Source organism: Nelumbo nucifera, chromosome 2 (genome assembly GCF_055504915.1).
Source record: "Nelumbo nucifera cultivar China Antique chromosome 2, China Antique-T2T, whole genome shotgun sequence".
In the NCBI taxonomy this organism is placed as follows: domain Eukaryota; kingdom Viridiplantae; phylum Streptophyta; class Magnoliopsida; order Proteales; family Nelumbonaceae; genus Nelumbo; species Nelumbo nucifera.
In genome coordinates, this window is record NC_142650.1 from 101,545,046 (window position 1) to 101,566,620 (window position 21,575).

Genomic DNA, 21,575 nt, shown 5'->3' on the forward strand with positions numbered 1-21,575 from the left:
TTTTGTTTCCTTGAGTAATGAATCGACTCTATTTGGTTCCATGGGTGTTTACTGAAAAAATGTTGCCACATTAGCGTCACATAAATAAACATTTAAAGTGAATTGGATGTATTCCCTAAATGCCCCTACGCTTCTTGAAATCTAATGCTGATGTGACACACTTTAACGGTATTAATCTGAGGTAGAGAGTAAAAAACGTTTAAAGTGAAGCCTAACCAAACAACAAAAACAGGAAATATTTAAAGTAAAAAACATTTAAAGTGAAAAAGTACAAATATACGACCTATCCATAAATGCCAACGGAACCAAATACATACTATGAGGGTGTTTGATTCTGTTTACGTTTATTGAGTAAATATTTTGTACTTGTGTGACTGCAAAACCGAGAAAAACAATTAATGAGAGCGTTTATGACACATAGGTGCCATTAGGCACCACTATTTTGTACTCGTGTGGCTGCAAAACCGAGAAAAACAATTAATGAGAGCGTTTATGACACATAGGTGCCATTAGGCACCACATCAGCAAAGTGCCAATAAATGCCTACCCATTTCAAAAAGCTCCAAAATGAAATGGGAGAGGCACACAGAAATAGGGTTTTGAATTTTGCTTTTGCAAACATGGATACGTATGGATGCAATTAATGAAGCTTTTGCTGACAGGGCACCTATGTGGCAGCCACGTTTACTCAATGTAAATAGAACCAAACACATACTATATATTTCCTTAAAAACATGAAGCTATTGCAATCGTTGTAAAAGTCAAGTTGAAATTTCGGGGTGTCATGAATGAATAGCTTTCCCTATCATTTTCTTGATGGGTATGGGTAAAAGCAACATCGTGTGGATAGACACAGTCATAGGATTTGGAATCCGAGGTTGTCCATGAGTCTAACTCAGCAAGATGAGAGGGACTCGTTAACATGTCTTTGGAAAAGTATGTATTATTGAAACAGTAATCACTATCACGTTATGATTCCAGTTTATTGGTTGGTTGTTTTTCGGATATCATATGATAGTTGAACCCTTTAACATTATATATCATACCTCCAAAAGGGAATTAGGGTTTTGAATTTTGATATAAAAAATGTTAGCATTAGATAGGGGTGTAAATGGATTGACTCGTGATTTGATCCAAATTCCAATCCGATTTTATTTTGTCAGATTTGGATATTTTTTATTGAATTTTTAGATTGGATCAGATTTTGATTTTTGACATTTTTAACAGATTCGAATTTGAATAACCTTTTTGAAATTCGATCAAATCTTCAGATTGAACTGGATATGATATTTATATATCGGATCGGATTTCGATATATCCTGATTTAAATCCGATATGATCCATTTGCATTCCTAATAGGGGTGAGCATTTGGTTTATTTGGTTAGAAACTGAACTGAATAAATCGAAATATAAAATAAAAACGAAATAAAAATAAATAAAAATTGAATTACAAGAAAATTGAAAAATCTGAAACCAAAATTTTCGGTTTGGTTATTTCGATTAAATCCGAATTTCATTAACATACATAAAATATTGTATATTATAATGTATAATATATATTATATATTAAAATATATATTATGAAACTGAATTTCATTATAATATAATATATATAACATATTAATATATAAATATATAAATATATAACATATTATATATTATATATTACATATTACATATTATACAATGAATTTTGGTTAATTCAGTTTTTTCAGTTAATCAAATTTTTAAGGGAAATTGTCTAAAACTCACCATGTCAGTAAGTTTTTATTTTACAAAACTCACCTTCCGTTAGTGCATTGTTAATGCTTCTTACAGAACTGGATATAAATAACAATTTTCATGACCAAATTACCTTTGAATGGCAAGTTAGAGGAAAAAAGGTCTTTTCAGTTTTCAATTTTCTTGTTCTTTATGCATTTTTAGTGTTATGTTATAATTTCCAATGTTTTTAATAATTTCTGTTTTTTTACATTTTTCTAATTTCTACAATCTATAAATTTTCCTGTATTTTTTGTTATTTATTTGCAATTTCTGTGTTTTTCTATAATTTTTTGTCTTTTTTCTATAATTTTGTTTTTCAATTTATATAGTTTCTATAATTTGAAAATAATTTTTTATTTTGTTTGCAATTTCTATAATTTTTTTATATTTTGTGTAATTTCTATATTTTATGTATTTTATATTTGAAAATATATTTTTTGGATTTATTCCTTTTTTTTCATGTTTAAATATTAAAATGGTAATATATTAACACCCATTAATTTATTTTGTATATATTTTATATTTTTCTATGGAAGATAAATTGGTAATATATTAACACACGTTAGCCTGTTTAACGTCAAGTTAGTGACATAGTGAGCTTTAGACATTTTGAAAAGTTGCGGTGAATTTAAGAGAAATGCTGAAAACTCATGGTGCATTTTAGACAACTTCCCAATTTTTAATTTTGAAAACCGAATTAACCAAATCAAAATTTTCAAAAACCAAAAAAATTGAACAAAAAAAAAACCAAAATTTTCGATTCAGTTTTTCTGCTTTTACTAAATAATACTCACCCCTAATCCCTAGCATTCGATTTGACAAAAAAAAAAACTCTGAATTGATTACACACAAAACTTAGAAGATGGGAGTCTGGATCTCTTACAAGCAAAAACTTTGAAAACACGATGACTAACAATGAGCAAAAAGGATAAAAGAACTAAATATACCAGAATCATGAAGACCCTTCTCCAACTTGTATGACAAAATTTAAATCCATGAACTTAGTTGTGTCACAGCATTTAATTGTATTGCCACAGCCCTTTATATCTAAACAGCTCGGTGTGCAATAAGGAGTCTCCAAGATTAGAGAGCTTGGGTGGAGACACAAGAGTTGGAAACCACCTTTTTAAACTAAAAGCTTAGGCCATTAAGTTGTGGGCTATATACTTCCTTTGCATTCTTCTCTCATTCCAATGTGGGATTCTACATTCACAAGTCACAACTAATTTCCATTGCTCTCTTCTTTTCTGCAAAGATCAGTTTCTACATTGGACCTATGACACAGTGAAATAGATAGAGTAGCAATTATAGCAAAGCAACCTCACTCCTCCTAGGGAATGAAAAGTTTCTACATTGAAAAGAACCAGCAAAGATCAGTTAAACAATGTCTTAAGTCTTCCATCTTGATCCAAACCATACTGCTCTGCTGAGTGCCGAGTCAATACTTGAGAGAGACGATTGATCGTCTGGTCCATCTCCTCTTGGTGTCCTTCCATCCTTTACCAATTCAGCAGCCATTCATGCTAGGATCCCATTTATCCTAAATACATAGTGATGCTAGGAGAAGAGTCCAAGGAAAGACAACAGCATTAAAGCTTATCAAGAATAACCCAATTTAATTAAGTATTCATGGTTTTCAAAATCGGATCAGACCGGACTGTTGGATCAGAAAAATCGGGTGATCGGTTCCGTTTTACCCCAGAATTGTCTTTTTGATCAAAAGTCGTTGATTTGGTCAGCAAACTGCTGACCTGAACGGTCGAACTGTTCAAACCATTTGAACCGTCTAACTGTTTTTGGCTGTTTTTATTTTTTTATTTCTTTTGTCAGAACGGACCATCTGTTTGGTTCGAACGATCGGACCGTTCAACCCAGGAACTGGACCCCTGAACAGTTTGTTGTCCAATTTGGTTTTAAAAACTTTTTGAATCAGTTAATTTGGATACAAATACATATTGCGATACTTGGGTACATTGAAAACTCTTACAAATCCCACAAATACAATAATGAAAATATATCTAAAGTTGGAATAACTATGAAAATGTTATAAACACATAAAAAATGCACACTTTGATAGTTTATATGAAGAGATTCATTACACTCAAAAATATCACAAGTCTAGAACACATACATATCATACAATAGATTTACTAGTAAAACATCAATGTTTTGAGCTTTCAATCTACTAGAAGTTCACTACAAGATGGATTAATTTGATGGATCATTATAGATCGATCTCATAGTTCTTCCTTACCATGAAAATCGTTTAGAACATATAAAATAAATGACCTTTTTAGTTTTCAAACTTTATAAGAAAGAAAAATTATTTTTCATGTAAGCTATTGTTAGACCAACTAGTTCAAAAATATCATTGATAGATCCATTTATAGTTCTTTCACACAATAAAAATCATTTAACACACATAAGAAAACCATTTATGATTATTTTATAATTTTCTATAGGTTGTTGGGACAGCCTATAGAAATTGTCAAAAATTTTAAAGAATTAGCATTTTTTGGCCTATAATGGATCTATGACCACTGCCACAAGTCATATCGTCTTAACTTCTACACATGCTATGTATCTACACCTTTGGATATGGATACAATACACCTTGTATTGAGCATTATCGTACTGATATTTTAAAGGAGGGTTAAATTTGTTTGGCAGTTGACACATTTTTTTTTTCCAAATACTTACTTCTGATTATGAAAAAGAAATCCATGTTCATTCACAATTCATGAATCATGAAAAAAAAAAGAAAGGCCAACATTTATATGCATCCACAGATCAAACTCTTGGGCCAGGTTGGTCTTGCTCAAGAGATTTATAATATATAGTTTTTTTTTTTTCTTTTGAAGCCTTAATCTCTATTTACAATATATAGTTCAATGTTGCGTATAATAGATGAGCGCATGATATGTTGTTAGAAAAATCAAAGTGTTTCTCTTTTACTCTTAAGAAAGTCATGATTTGGAAGGTTTCTCCTAGTTTTTGCCAAACTTTGCCTGATGAGGACAAAGTGACATGTCAAGGACCTAGAGCCCTATTGAGCCACCACCTATAAGATGCCAATGTCATAAAAACTTAAAAAAAAAAGAGGGATGCAGTTTAGTGGTTGAAGTGAATTGCCCACTCACATGCCTAAATAATATATGTGCAACAAGCAATCATGGTTCAATCTAATGTTCTCAAGTCACCAATAATCTCCACAAGAACACTTGCCATCCCTGAAGTGATGGAATCTACTAGTATCTCTCACTGTAATGGCTCTATTTCTTATCAAAGAAATTATTTTAATTGCACTGTGGCAATCTCCACACACTCTGAGGTTTTTAAATATTCGAATTGGGAACCCATTTGGGGTGCTCATTAACCCAAAAGCAACTGCTAATTTCTCACTGTGGTAACAGGCTAATCTGTCCTCTTCCCCATCTACATCTTGTAAGGTTGAAGATCCTATCTTAGGCACATAACCAGCTGCCTTCATCTCAGGATTCAAATCATCCAGTGTCCTATATATGAGCTCCTTCTGAGGATGAATTGAATCTCCAGCTCCAAAGACATGGAAACAATTTTTAACTTCAATCCAACTAAGTCCTGGAACTTTTGTTACTCCCCTCATGCTCATCAATTTCCTTACTCTATGCGATTCAGTCCATTGGCCTGCTTCTGCGTACATGTTTGCTAGGAGCACATATGCTGAATCATCATCTGGGTCCAGCTCAAGAAGGCGCTCCGAGGCATGGATACCCATTTTCAGATTTCTGTGGAGTCTACATGCACCCAAGAATGCTCTCCACACCAGGGCACTGGGCTCTATTGGCATGGAATTTATGAACCCTAATGCATCTTCTAATCGACCAGCGCGGCCCAAGAGGTCGACCATGCACGCATAGTGATGGATGACTGGCTCTATCCCATGGTCCAAGGACATCAGATGGAAGTAATGGAGCCCTTCTGCAACTAATCCTGCATGGCTGCAAGCATAGAGGATGCTCACATAGGTCACCTCATTTGGAATAATGCCCTCTTCTTTCATCCTCTCGAATGATTCCAGGGCTTTTAGTCCTTGCCCATGTTCAGCATAACCATCAATCATGGCAGTCCAAGCAATCCTGTCCCGTTGTGATAGATTATCAAACACAAATTGAGCATCCTCAATCGTCCCACTCTTGGAGTACATGTCCATCAGAGCACTGGCTATACATGTATCGTTCTCATGCCCATGTTTGATCACTTGGGCGTGAATTTGTCTTCCCCGGATCTGATCTGCAAGCTTGGCACATAATTCTGTGACACTGGCCAATGCAAAAGGATCTGGCTTCAGATGTGACTGATGGAGGGTGGAGTAGAACTTGAGAGCCTCTTGATCACGCCCATTAGAAGATAAGCCAGCAAGTATTGAAGAGCATGACATTGCATCCTTCTCTACCATGTTATCATAGACCCTGCAAGCAGATGTGATATCGCCATTTTTAGCATACATATCAATGAGCGCACCCTCGACTTGAACTACTCTTCGATGCCCGGTTTTTGTGAGCAGAGCATGAAGACAAGCTCCTAAACGTGGTTCATGGATACCCACACAGGCAGATATCACATTTACAAAGGTAAATTCATTGGGGACGATTTCAAATTCTTCAAGCATTTGCAGAAACAGCTCAATAGCCAACTCGGGTCTCTTGTTATGAGCAAACCCACCAATCATGGCTGTACACAAGATGACATCAAGAACAGGAGACCGGTCGTAGATTAATTGAGCGCTGGGTAAGTCCCCAACCTTGGTGTACAGGTCTACAAGTGAAACTCTAACAGATAAATCCTGTTCGAATCCAGTTTTTATAGCATAACAGTGAACTTGGACCCCCTCTTCAATACTCTCCGAGGAAGAACAAGCCTTTAGAACGCTAGTAAAAGTGTACTCACTAGGCCAAACATTCTCCTCCACCATACGAACAAAGAGAGTAATTGCCTGGAAACAATAACCCCTGTTTGTGTAGCCAACCACCATAGCAGTCCATGAGAATGCATCTTTCTCTTGCATCCTCACTAGTATGCCATTTGCAGTATCCAAATTCCCACTTTTTGAGTACATGACGATCAATCCACTGTCAACGAATTCGTTTTGGGCGAACCCAGTCTTCACAATCAACCCATGTAGCTGCTTTCCAAAACTCACGTACCCAGACTCTGCGCAAGCTCGAAGGGCACTGCCAAAAGCGAACTCATTCGGACAAAACCCCGAGTCCAACATGTCCGTGAAGATTCGAAGAGCTTCGCAGGACTTCCCAGACCGAGTATAGCCAGAAATTAAAGAGGTCCACGACACAAGGTTCCTCTGAGGCATTTCGTTGAACAACTGCTCTGCCTGAGAGATACATCCAGACTCTGAATATCTGTGAATGAGAGTGTTGGCGGTGTAGATGTCAGAGAGAAGGCCGGTTTTGAGAAGATGGGAATGGAGGGTAGGGAGCTGGGCGCTGCTTTTCAAATTCTTCAAGGAGACCTTGAAGCAGTTATCACTTTTGGGGCTCTTAATTTGAGTTCTGGGGAGTGGAAGCCCTCGAAATGGTAGTGCCGGGGGAGTGGGAAAGAGGATAGGTAGTGTCGACATGGTTTATCTCCTTTGGTCGGTGATGGTCTGATAGATGACTGAAGAAAAGCTGCTGGTCGTACGAGGCCCAGACTACTGATTAGTAGAAACTAGAAAGTGAACCCAAAATATTGGGCCTGATTTGGGTCCATATATAACGGAATTGAGGCCCATGATCCGGTCTAGTTAGTTATATTATGTAGTCATGGTAGTTGCATATCATATTATCATCCCATCATTTGAAAATAGTCCAGCTACAACCTTTGATTTAAAAGACCCAAGATAAAAAGATAAGTTTATTAAATAAAAATATCTAAGAAAAGAATAGGGTAAATTACAAAGACTCTCTGGATCCCCTTGAGGTTTCTGTTACAATATTTTTTAACCTCCATATTATCCTTCTATCGAAAGAAAAATACTGTTCATCTTCCCCGACCTCTGATACATGAACAACCAGTGGCGGATTTTCGCTGAAGTCCTCCCTCTCTCTCCCCCGATCTCTCTTCTTTCCCTTTCCCTTTCTCTCCACCCCTTTTTTCTTCCGGATTTACTCTGTTTTCCGATCCTTGCAGATGGAGGGAGAATTGGTTTCATTAAGCTGGGATGGGTACCAGAGGTTTGTTTTAAAATTGCAACTCTAGCCGCTCCATGGCTGTGAGAACAGTCTTGATATTGAGGGTGAAGTCCCCTGAAAATTCTGCCGTTCGATCTGAATGCGAGAAACTTTCCATTTATCGTTGCAGAATGCATGATTCCAGTAACGAGGATCCGGTCCTTCGGAGTATTCAGACTCTTCTTTATATCCTTTTTTCCGAAAGCAATACCTGGATTCGTTTGAGACCGCATATTGGACGAAGACTGCAAGGAAAAGGACTAGAACCCCAGTTTCTGAATGTTTTCACTTCATCTTGAAAACCTCTGAAAGAAGAAAAGAGAGAAGAGATGAAAACGACAGCAACATTGCGAAAAATTCTCTCTCTTTAACCGTTCAAGTCGGCGTTGTTTGCAAGGTGTATGTGCATATCAGTTATCAGCCATCCCTGTCGTAGGTCGTAGCCAGTAGCCACCTCCAAATCAAGGAGAAGAAGAAGGGAGAGGGAGGACTAAAGCACCCACGAGCATCGAGAAACTGAAAACATTCTCTCGCTCGCCATCCTCCTCCTCCTCTTCTTCTCCTTCTATTTTTAGCACCTCTTGAAACATTTATGTTTGTAGAAAAGCCCTAATGGGAGAAAAACAGAAGTCTCAACAGAATCGGAAGACGACGATTCCACAGTATATGAAGGCAGTATCTGGTTCCATCGGAGGGATCGTTGAGGCTTGTTGTCTTCAACCCATCGACATTATTAAGACGAGGTTGCATCTCGACAGGTCTGGAACTCACTTATTCTTCCAAGTTTCGGAGATGGATGCAAACAAGACTCAAACTTGGAGAATCACCGTCCGTGCCAGGGCCAAAAGCTTCGGTTTCAAGTTCAAAGCCTCAAGACTTCTACCTAGTTGTCGATTATTTGAAAGCCGATTCTCACTTTGGGTTAACCTCCGGGGGTTTCTCTTCAAAGTCAAGTCTGAAACTGCCGATTCCGAGCTGGGACATGCAGGATGGCCCTCGATGAAATCCAAATTCCTTCGCTTTGTTGGGAAATTTTGGGGCCAACGTGCTGGAAAGAAGGTAACTTCCGATCCGAACATACTGAAATTCCGCCACCGAGAAAACAAATCCACAACGAAGCACCTAATCAATTCGTCAATCGTCGAAGACGTTGCATTCCTTTCTCATCCAATCACTGAGAAAGACTTAAAAGGGAATTCTAATTCATATCTTTACGTTCATAATTAACCTTTCTATGCTGTTGAAGAAATTTCTAGCAGCAATAAGATCAGGGAAGATGAACTGTATTTTTCTCCTAATTGTCGGGGGTCTTTGTAAAAGTAATTGCATAAATATTTTATACATTTTTTTAAAAGATTCTACCCGAGGGGGTATACTTGAAACTGTCATAAAATTTAGAGAAGGTTTCAGCAATTTACCAGAGAGAGATCATGAGTTCGAGAAGGGATTAGAAAAAATAATAAATAAAGCATCAAATAAATATTTAGTTTTGGGGTTAAAATTATATAACATGGGAAAACTAATTATTGTACTATTAAATAAAGTGTATTCAATGTGATGCTTTCTAAATGGCAAAGATACTGAAGATAATCAATAAATGCACTACTAAATGAGATGGGCAAAATTATATTTGACAAATCAGGATGCAACTAATTGCCCCTTAGGCTACTTTTGGTAAAAGTGCAAGATGGAAATATCTTAAATCATGAAAATGCAAGTTTATCTTGATTTTGCATTGTTAAGTTTTGTTTTGTATTTGGTTGTGATGAATATAAATACAAATTTTAAGAGTGGAATCTACTTTTTTTAGAATCAAATTTTGCTTTCATTTTAAATGCAAAAACAAATGAAAAAATATTAACAGAATTACTTTTATTTTCAGTACAAAAATATGTTCTTGCCAAACTTCTGCAAAACTGAACCGCGGTACAATTTCCCCTCAGTTCAATATTTGTACCCTACCGAAGTGCTTTTTTGTATAATCTGACTAGAAGATGATACAGTATTCCTCATTGGAGGAAAAAGAAAAAAGAAAGTGGCTAAAAAGAAAAAAAAAAAAGGAGACATAAATGATTACAAAAGTATGGGAAAGAATAATAATAAATACTTGAGAGAAGAGAAGACAAGAGTTGGTCTCTTGAATAAAATGTCAGGTTGAATTGGCATTTTTTTTTGGGATAGATAGAGTTGGCAATCTTTCAAAATATCATGTGGGCCCCATAGTAATAAGTGTGCCTTGTATGGTAGTAACTAGGAAATAATTTGTGTAGAGTTATTGTTGTGGATCCCACTTTATTTATATATTTTTTGGTAATGAATACCACTTGATATTGCAAAAATCTGTATGTGCCCCATTGATATTGAGCCCATTGGATGATATTTTCCAGTGCACCAAACATGAGAGAGGTAGCAAGTTGTGGGGGCCCAGGCCCATACATAAGCTTGTGTCCCCACACCCAGATTTAATTAGTGCCTCACGAGAAAAAAAAAAAAAAATTGAAAAAGAAGTTCAACTTTTTGGTTGTGAATGGTTGCATATAAGATAGAGGAGTGGGAATGATTCCTTCGAAAATGATATTCTAACCTTCTTGATGTTAAGTTTAACTTGAAAACAGGATAATTGAATCACTGATGACCAACCTCCCTATTGGGAAATGACTTGAGCAATATCAACAAGGATTACCATTTTTTCACAATTCCTATTTTTTAATTTTTTTCATATACATTTGTTTGGATTATGGTTGAGTTGGCCCCGCGGCAGCTTATGTGGCCATTTTATCTTCTCAACCATGTTGATACAACGTCAGATGGATACGTCCGACTAGGAAGAGGAGTCTCGTATAGATGAGGAAGACAATTCCGTCGGAAAATATGACTTATCCCGAAGACCTCAACGGATAACTTCATCCTGACAACCCTAGAAGCCTCATCTGAATCAGATACAGATCTTCGGTTATAAATAAGTAACCTCCGCTTAAGTTAAGGGACTTTTGGACTTCATACTATTACTCTGCTTTTTCTGTTTGGACCAGCACTATTATCAACTACTTGGCCTGACCACCCATCTCTCACATCACTGACTTGAGTGTTGGAGTCCCTACCCGAGGAACAACTCCTCAGGCCTCTGATCCTCTTTCTTGATTTCAGATCTTGATCTTGGTGCACGACTTCATCCTTCCACCTCGACTTTTCCAATTAGCTACAAGACTATCTGATTATAATCTTAATTCGAAACACCTCAAATCGGGCAACATCAACATTTTACTTGCAATCAAACATAGTATGATAACAATTTTTAGAAGGCCCTTAACTTTCCTTCATTATGAATGCAACCAAATGATGCTTGGGCATGCTTTCTTGAAAACTTATACTTATGAATGAACGCATAACATACAAATTGTATATCAATTTACTCTCAAGAACCAAATATCTTTTATGTGGAAATATTAATACATATATCTTTTAAAAGTTTTAAGTGGATATACTCATATCCATCTTTGAGTATCGAGCACATTGGTATTGTATATAATGTAAAATCTTGTATTTTGTATTATTTTGTTTCTATCGATAGTGTATACATTTGTATTTATATTTTTCCCAGACTAAGCCCAAAATATTTAGAACACATGGAGGAAAAATGCTGCATCTCTAATGCATTTGGCCACAAAAACAGAAAAAAACAAATAAACGGAAAAAAATGTTCTAATTTGGACTGCATGAGGTAAAGGATATCTAGCGAAGAGACTTATGACACTAGAGGCCAACTGATCATGGGTAGAAAAGATATGGACAATGTATGGCTTCGGACAATAGCGCCAGGTGCTTGGCTACACATTTTAAGTTTTTTATATAAGTCGTTGGTGTTAAGAGACAGAAAGAGGTAGCGCAAATATGAAACCAGAAATGTCACAACACCTCATGAGAACGAGAGACGAAGGCAGTCAATTCCAATGTGTTGTCTTTATGCTCTTAGCTGTGTGGGTAAGTGGAATGTCTCTTTTCTCTTTTTCAACCTTATACCTCCATGAAGTACAACACCTACCTTACCTAAGGTGGTTAAGCTATCAAATTCAAAGCCTCTTACTGATAGGTAATAAACCTTCTATCATAAGCATTCTCTTTCTCCTCTTCTCTCTCATATCAAGGTTTTAAAAATTAACCCAGAAATAGAATCACTTTGGCCACCGATTTTCAGATAGTATTTCAATTATCCAGTCTGAATGGATCAACCCATAACATTTTAAAAAATAATTGAAATGACCCAAAAGCCATTCATTGGATCGAATGGTTTAATAGTTCAACCATCCGAATCAGCAGTTACCGAATAATTGACTGATTCCCAGGTCGAATGATCTGTCCATCCAATCTGATCCAGTTTTCAAAACAGTGATATATATATATATATACAAGACCCCGACTCAGAAAAATGACCAACAAGTTGCGCTAATTCTTAGAATTGATTGGTGCTTGATGATTCCCAAGTATGCCTAGCTTTTCTTGTTAGCTTTTTCATTCTTTTTATTTAAGCTGTAGGAGTGGGACAAAGTACATTAAAGATATTTTCTTGATGCCCCTTGATCAAGGGGTTTCAAATGAGAGTTCAACAAAGTTATTTCACTGCACATGGTGGACCAAGCTCTAATCATGATAACCCCTTAAAATAGAAACCAAGGGGGATGTGACCGTTTCAGACTTTAGGTTGAATTTAGAAAATAGGGTGGATTTGGAAATGGAGGTGTAATTAGATTTGTTAATTCCATTTGTTATTTTGATATTCATTTGTTTGGGTATTCTTTTAGTGGTGTGATAATTGATGATTTGAAGAAACACCAAACAAATTTGGTGAATTTCACATCTTAGTAGAATTTTAATTGAAATCGAGAATTCTCTTCTTTGACCTTTTTCAAAATTTGCAATCAATCAAGTAGTGGACAATATAAGTGAGCTGTCCAAATCAGTCCAGTTGAGAGGCATTTGGAAGAAGGTTGTAAAACGGATTATTTGCTTTTGTACCCGAAAAAAATGCTGACTTGTTTACATGATCAAAATATCCCAATTTAGGTGGTGTTTGTTTTATGGTTCTAGAAAAAAAGGTGATGTGGTTCAAAATTTCAATTCGTGGTTCACTTTTTCAACTGTAACATGTAAGTATTGATTGTGTGGCCCATGTGTTCACTACTTGCTTTTACTATTTACTTTTGAAGATTTATTGGTGGAAGAGATACACAACATAATATTGAGTAAATTGTATATTACTATCCTGTCCTTTGGAATTAGTCTCATTTTACTATTCAAACTTCAAATTGTACCATAGCTTGTACTATCTAAACTCTTGAAAATTGTCCATTTAGTTCAAAATTGTTAATCGACATTAAATAGCATGTGAAATGATATAAATACCCTTCCAGTTTTGAATATGTGAGATAAGTATAATTTTGAAATGGCCAAAATAACCATATTTAAATCATTTTTTCATTGTGATTACACACCATTGTTCACTTTATGCCATAACCTTTCTACGAAAGGACTAGTGCTTGCTGTTGGAAAAGCTACACAATAAAATATTGCCAGAGAAGATGATGTTGTTACCAGGAAAGAGGGATTTCGACCACCGTTGTTGTAATCCTTTTACAATTTATTCAATCCATAACAAAGGGGGGGTTTAGATTTCCATTGTTTCCAGAGAAGATGAGTAATTCTTGTTGTCATTGGGGAAGACAATCAAGTAAAATGGTTTAAAAAATATTAAAAAGGATAGTTTTCACAATTTAAAAAGAATAAGTTACACATGTTATCACGTGATACAAATAACTAATGGACTGCTAACAACGGGTATTAAATTGTCAGTTTCAAGAATTCCAGTACTACAATGACACGTTCTGAAGCTTGAGTAATAAAGTAAAACTAACCCCAAAGTGCAAAGTACTAATCTGCAATTTATCCTATAATATATGTTATATGTTGTGATTATATCAAGGGACCATGTTTTCTTTTGTAGTTTTTGAAAGCACTAATTGTTGATTCCTAATCACCTAACAATATAGGGGAATGAATGAAATAGAATTTCTATTCTTAGAATCAGCTGAAGCCTGTAAACAACTTGAGATAACAATGGTGCTCAAGGGTACCTGTCTTTTTAAATATTTTTATTAGTTTTCAAGTGATTTAGACACACACCCAATCTTTTCTTTTGATAAACGAGAAACACACTTGATAATGAAACATGGATTACATGTTTGAAAAGAGGAAAAAAAAGAAAACACCTCATCATCATCAATTCGTCATTGATGGGTTTCTTTTGTCTTTTTGCTAGATATGTGCCCAAATCAATTCCTATCAATAGAATGATTGTGATGAGAGGAATTACACAAATTTATGGCGTTTGATACCTTGATACGAATGTAGTAACCAATCAGATTTTAGTTAGGTGAAAGTTAAGTTCATTTAATAATTAATAATCAAATAGATAGTAGAATACATTTTTTTTTCCAAATCGATATAATAGAAGGTTGAATCTCAATAAATCTCATAATAAAATCATTTTACAAATTAAAATATCCTATCACGTATTATAAGGGATGAAATTTGGGAATTGAGACTTGAGACCAACCTTGTTATAAGCAACAAAATAATGGAATAGACCCAAATCTCTCCTCTGAAGGCTTTGTAGCATTTTGAATTGTCAAACCTCCCATCTGGAAAGAATAGCCCATCAGCATCTTCAATGATAATCATATGCTGAGGATGCTTGCTTTGTACATATATGCCCTTTGAAAGGTAAGCGATGGGTTGGAAGATGACTGGACCCATCGAATCGCACAAGATCTAATGATATGAGGGTAAGGGGTAGACAGGGAAGAGAAAGGCCCAACCCAATGGCCAACGAGAAGGTCTACAGTGGAGAAAAACAAAATTTGGGGCTAAAACTGCACTATGAGAAATAGGGCTGTCAATGGGTTGGGTCTTATGAACTTGAACACATTGTTTTCAAAATCGGACTGGAAAAACCGGGAACCGGTCACTTGATCGGTTCCGTTTTCCTCCAAAACCGCTTTTTTCCCCAATACCGTTGAATTTGGTCAGTAAATCGCTGAATCGACCGGTTAATCATTCGAACCGTCTGAACCGTTCAAATCTTTTGAACGGTTTTGACCATTTTCTAATTTTTTTATTTTTTTTGTTAAAATGGGCCGGTCGTTCTGGTCGAACAGTTAGACCGTTCGAACCAGTAACCGGACCCCTGACTGGTTCGTTTTTAAAAACCATGCTTGAACATATTGGGTTGGTTTTCGTTTTAGGCCCGACTATTATCGATGCAGAACCGGTTTTACCTAGTCCTGAACCGATTCAGCTCCCAACTGATATATAATATGTATAGTATATTAAATAAATTATGTATTTATATTAGGTAAATATATATTAATAAATTATTATAATCGGGTCCATTGGTTAAGACCTGATTGTCTTAAGAACTGACTGGTTTGATTTTGGGTCTAAAATTATAGACCTTATCAGGTATGGTTTAATTCCAGCTTCAAAATATTTCTTATAGGATCAATTCTAATTCTATCCAGACCTGACCCATTGACAATCCTAACTATGAGAAGGGGTTAAAACAGGAATTTTTGCAATTATAAACATATAGGGATCTGGTGCCAATAAGACACTCCCAATACTGTACCAGCAAGTCACGGTTGTCCCATAAATATTTCTGATGTATAACTTGGATTAAAAAGAGGGGTTTAATTAAGAGTTAGGATCTTTTGCCAATGGCGGTGCCAATGCCGTTGCTCCAGAAAACAGTGACACACCAGTGCCATGTTGAAAAAATCGATGATTTAGAAAATGGTAACATGTTTAAAACCGTTTTTTCATAAAAAATAGTGTTCCAAACCACGTCTTAAAAATCGAGAAAGCATGGTCTATGGAAACTCCGAATTCGACATTTTCTCAACTTGGAGCTCATTGCTGCCAACGAAGACATGATGTGGTAGTGACGTGGACTTCCTATAATGGGTACTAGTGTTGTAAACAGATATGGAGCATTGGTACCAAACATAAGGTGTTGCTGTTGTCCTAGGAAACGCCATTGTTAGCATCCAATTTTGCTCGGTCCCTTCACCCTACCTCTTTGTACCCCTCTTTTGCACTCCAAAAACTTAAAACACAACCAGATTCAACTTGACACTTTCCAAACCCGAAAAAAACCCTCATTTGACCCAATCCACAAGACAAACAAGAACCTTGATCAGACATCATCCATAGACTAGAAAAACTATAACTTAGTTACACATCAATTTTCATGACTAAACTCTATAGGTCCATTGTTCATTAGGCCAACTTCCTTTCTAACAGCCCTAAATCTATGCGATATCAAAATTCCAATTCCTCCAAAATCAAATCTAGTATATCCATTACCTCAAAATCATTAGGAAACAATCAACCAGCGAATCCCACCACGAATCTTCAACAACCAACCGCAAAAACATCAAGATCCCATTTGGATGGTCCTGAATGATTATCAGGATTGACTATATATTTCTCAAATCAAAACCATCCACTTGACTCCTCACCCTAATTCATGCCTACCTACCAAATTGTAGCTCAAAATTCCCTCGTTTAACCCCCCATCAAGCCTAGATTCTATTCCAACAAATCTCATTAATCAGAGCCTACCATCCATCATCCCAACCTCACATGACAAATCAGACCTTACCACTGTGTTTGGAGACCCAAAAAACCCTAGCATGTCAAATCTCACGACCAAACACCTTCGTTTGACCGTTGAAAATGTAAGATTCCATAAGATAAGACCATGATTTGAACTAAATCAATCAATCTGCACCCCTGATCAAATATCCATCACTTCCATTATATTTAGAATGATCAAAAGTGCCAACCCAGCAAATTTCATCCCAAAATTCTTCTATTTGACCCTTCATCAAACAAATATTATATTTAAGCAAATCGCATAAATCCGAACTTATCAACCATAAATTTCCATTATCCCAACCCCATTTGTCCGATTAGACCTCACCACTATGTTCAGAGACCCAAAAAACCCCAAGACACCAAATTTCATGACCAGACTCATTCGTTTGACTGTTAAACTAGAAAGATACCATTTCAACGTATTAGATTAAATTGCCATGTCATCTGGCCCAATCTGAAGCTTTAAAAGGGTGATGACTGATATAAAATCCATTCTTGACCCATTAGAACACCTGGACAATCAAACAAAACCTAATAGACCTAAAAAGATCAAAATACCAAACAGACCCCTACTTAAGAACAAGAAAAGATAAATTAGCGTTTAAAAGTTCCTCAAATTTATATTTTCTGTCATTGACAGCCCCAAATACGAAACTGCAACGTCTGGCACGGCCCAAGCTCCTATTGGACGCATAAACCTGTGAAAACCACCCCCAAATCGAAGAAAATGTTTCACCAAACAAGAAAGCTTGATTGGGTACCTATTTCTTTAAAGAATCTTTGCCTATTTTAGTAAAAGGACTTTGCTCAGTCATAGACACTGTAGCTGAGCGAATTTCAGACCCATTTCCTTCCATTTTTCTGTACATATAGAGGCCCAGCTCGAGCTTGGGGAGGGGGGACTGAAAGGAAAAAACCCAAGAGGGGATTGAGAGGAAGAAACCCAAGGGAAACTAAAGGAAGGAAACCTAAGAGAGGTCCCTAGAGAAAGAGAGAGAAGGAAGAGGAGAGTTTCCCAACTCCTGTAAAACACTCAGTGTGCCTGAAACCCCGAAATCCTTGAAGCCAAGCTCAAGCCTCATCCCCTATTTTCCAAACTCAACACCAGAGACGTTCAGCCTAGTTCCTGCCTTGCTCAAGTTTCATTTGAAATATTTTCTGCTGTTGGAAAGATTGTTTCAAGGTCGTACATGAGAGGTAAGCCTCTCATTCCACCGTATCTTTGCTTTTAGTTTAGTTTAAGGTTGCTTAAAGCCTTGAAACCTTGTTAAACTTACCTTCCTAGCTTCCTCTGGATTTGAGAAAAAGAGGTAGAGAGGCGAGGGTCTTAGGGAAACTAATACCTAAGACCCGATAACATCATCTCAAATTGATTCTAGGCGAAGTTGGGAACATTTTTGCTAGATTTCAGAAGCTTTGAACAATCTTGTTAGTTCGTGTTTTACCAAAATCTGAGCCTGAATAGCTCTCGTTTTGGGCTGCTAAAGCAGGTTGGAGAGAGGGGTGCCTAATACTTTCCCTCTCCCAATTCTTAGACCTGAAATCTCTTGGTTGTGTGCCTTTCCCATGGAAAATAGAGTCACTATCAAAGACTTAGTTTGATTTTTCACATCTGAAAACGATGGCCAATTTCTTCTAAAAAATGGGTGGTGACTCCAAATCTTTTGGGTCAACCATAAGCTTTCCGGAACTCACAGTCCTACCTGGCAGCAACATTTCCAAAAAAAAAAAAGACACCATTTTCTCAGAAAAATGGTGCTTCCAACCCACACATATGCAGCGCCGATGCCAAACATATACAATAAAACACGTTCCAACCATCTACCAATTTGATCGAACACCACACATTTCATCATGAGATTGGGACCCATCATAAAAGTGGGACCCGCCATGTATGAGATGTGCGGTGTGAGATCTGTTGGTAGAGAATTGTAGCATGTTATGTTGGTAGGTGATTTGGACTCGTATTTGTTTGGCATCGTTGTCGTTGCTCTAGAAAAAGATGCCACATTAGCACCACGTCGGAAAAAACGGTGCTCCAGGAAACAAATGTTTGTTTGGAACCATTTTTTCATAAAAAAAACAATGCTCCAAGCCACACCTTGGAAATTGGGAAGGCATGGCTTGGAGAAACGTCGAATTTAGCGTTTCCTGGAGTGGTAACTCCTTGTTGCCAATAGAAATGTAAGGTGACATTGATGTGGCATTGGATAATGGATATTAGTGGTGAAAACGTTTTCCGAAACATTGATACCAAATAAAAAAAATTATTGCTCAAAAAAAAAGTCTTACCTAACCGCAAAATTTTCAAACAAAAAAAGGAAACCATTTTCTCAGAAAACGATGCTCCCAACCCACAACCCACACATCAGCGGAACCTTTTTCGGAGTGCTGCATGTGCATCACGGATGACAAACATATACTTAATTAAACCCCTTGATTTAAATAATGGTTCGCCCCAACTTTTCCCAATGCGGATGGATGAGGATGACATTGTTGCCCAGGCGCATGTTAGGGGCAAGACCCAGAATTGTCAGACATGGTAAATGCAGTGCAGCCCACGCAAAAATAACAATTTCTTACTTTATCTTATCGAGGGCAAAAGTAAAAAAGTAAAAATAAAAAAATAGAAAAACAGAAATAAGATGAGTGGTTAGCAATAGCAAAAGGTTGGGATCCACAAAGGCACAAACGTCTTAGTGACAGCTGTATGGCACCCGAAGGTCGAAGGCAGACACCCTGTCAACAACGGGCAGTCCCATCGCCAACCCCAACCCAACTCCCATTGTCCTTCCAAATTTTTTTGTTGTTGAACGGTCATTTCGGGCAACCTGCCCGTAAACCATCTCTCTCTCTCTCTCTAACTTGGCATCCCCTATGTTATAAACCCCTCTGTACTCTCCCTTCCGCCTCTCACCCACCTATCGAGCTCTCTTCCTCTGCGTTCCTCTCTGCATCCACCCTTCTACACAGAGGAATTAGAGAGCTCATCTCTCTCCATCTCCCCCCTCTCTCTTTCTCGCTCTTGCTTTCTCTCGCTCGTTTGTTTTTTCAAAAGAGTTTCAGAAATGGAGTCATTGAAGATGAGGTTGTTCGCTGCTGTAGTCGTGATGATGATGGTCATCTCGGCCGTCCAGAATGTGGCAGCCGCAGACGCTCCTGCACCAAGTCCCACCTCGGACGCCTCCGCCTTCGTCCCCACCGCTCTCGCTTCCGTGATGGCTCTCGCCTTTGGGTTGCTCTTGTAATCAACTACATATAAAATGGAAGGAGTAGTTCTGAGTTTTCTTCTCTCTCTGATTCCTCGTCTCTGGCTCTCGCTCTCACTCCAGTAGATTTCAGTCTCTAATCTCTTAATTACCGGTGCAGAGGGCAAGAATGGAGAATTGAGTTCGGGAGGATCGTCGCTCTGTTCTCACTTCTTTTTCTATCTTTCTCGACCATTTTCTGTCACTATTAATTAATTGTTATTGGGGATTTGTTTGGGTGTGCGATTGGTTGATGTATCTTCGGTATATATTTCTGTAATTATTTTGGGTGGAGGTGGTTTAGGACAATAAAAGTGTGATCTGAAGAGTGCTTAATCTGAGGGAGAAGAAGAAGGATTGGAGGGGTTCAGCTGGAAGAGTTTTGATTGATCCAGATTGATCTGTTCATTAATCATCATTTGTATCTGAATTTGTATTTGAGTTTGTATTATCATCATCTTCTTCCTCTCCTTCATCTTTGTACTTCGGGTCCTATTTTATAGTAATAAAAATTTCTATTTCTTTCTTTTCATCTTTTTTTTTTTTTCCTTTTTGAAATTCTCTTCTTTATGTGGTGGTTGATTGGATGACCCTCCATCCTCCATCACTGTCTCGTCTTTTTATGGTGATGGAGTCTCTGTCATGAGCTGTCTTTTTGGCTGCATGTTAAGTATTGAAAATGCACATGCATTCAGTAAGTATTGAAATTGAAAATTCATATCATAAATAATTATAGTAAGAAGAAATATTAAACGTAGTTATTAAAATAATGATAAAAAAAATTATATAATTTGTTTATAATAATAGTTATGGTGCATCTTATCATGTGCTCGGTGAAGATTGTTATTTAAACAATGGCCACAAAAGCAATTATATTTAGCTTTTTTTAAATTAAAACATATTAATTGTAAATATTATTTTACAATTGCTCCTCATAAGATCTTCAAATCGGACGGAGATGGCACAACTGTAATTAGTGTGACTTTTTTTTTTCTAGAAAAACAGTCTATATCACTAATCACCGTATGGTCGGTATTGAATTTTCATATGCACGACAGATGAGTGTGGGTAAATATCTTGCGCAGGAAGCTCAGGTTGTTTTTTTCGAGTTCACGTCTCCGCCCCACAAGGAGCCGCCCAAAACGCCCCACAGCACATTCCCGCTGTATATTGGGAACATCTGCAAATGTCACTGTAGCAGACATTGCACAAGAGCTAACTAGCTCCTGCTAGCTTATTGTAATATATTGAATACCCCGCTTGCATCACTGAGTGGGGATCGGGTTATGGGTTTCGGGATGGACTACCCCATGGACCGAAAATTGTAACAAACATTGTTCAATCCCAGTTTGCACCAGGGGTGGGGGTTATGCACAACGTTCAAACTATTGATACTCTCCTACACCCTTTTCACCCTTACCAGGGAGTATCCATACTTTCAATGGCTTTCGAAATCAGATTAGACTGGATGGTTAGATCGGAAAAATTAGGAATCAGTCAGGTGATTGGTTTCATTTTATACTAAAACCGTTATTTCATCAAAAACCGTTGATTTGGTTAGTAAATTACTGACCCAAATAATCGAATCATTTAAATCATCTAACAATTTTTGCCATTTTTTAAAATTTATTTTATCAGAAC

At 37.0% G+C, this 21,575-nt stretch overlaps 1 protein-coding gene and 1 pseudogene across 1 annotated transcript; one reads left to right on the forward strand and one right to left on the reverse strand.

Moving 5' to 3' along the window:
* Positions 1–4,961: 4,961 nt before the first annotated feature.
* Positions 4,962–7,382, reverse strand: LOC104611206 (pentatricopeptide repeat-containing protein At2g27610 pseudogene; annotated as a pseudogene).
* A 12,206-nt stretch (positions 7,383–19,588) lies between these two features.
* LOC104611140 (arabinogalactan protein 13) lies at positions 19,589–20,466 on the forward strand. Its single transcript, XM_010278070.3, has one exon. The coding sequence runs from the start codon at positions 19,755–19,757 to the stop codon at positions 19,932–19,934; it is 180 nt and encodes a 59-aa protein (XP_010276372.1). The 5' UTR covers positions 19,589–19,754; the 3' UTR covers positions 19,935–20,466.
* The last annotated feature ends 1,109 nt before the right edge of the window (positions 20,467–21,575 follow it).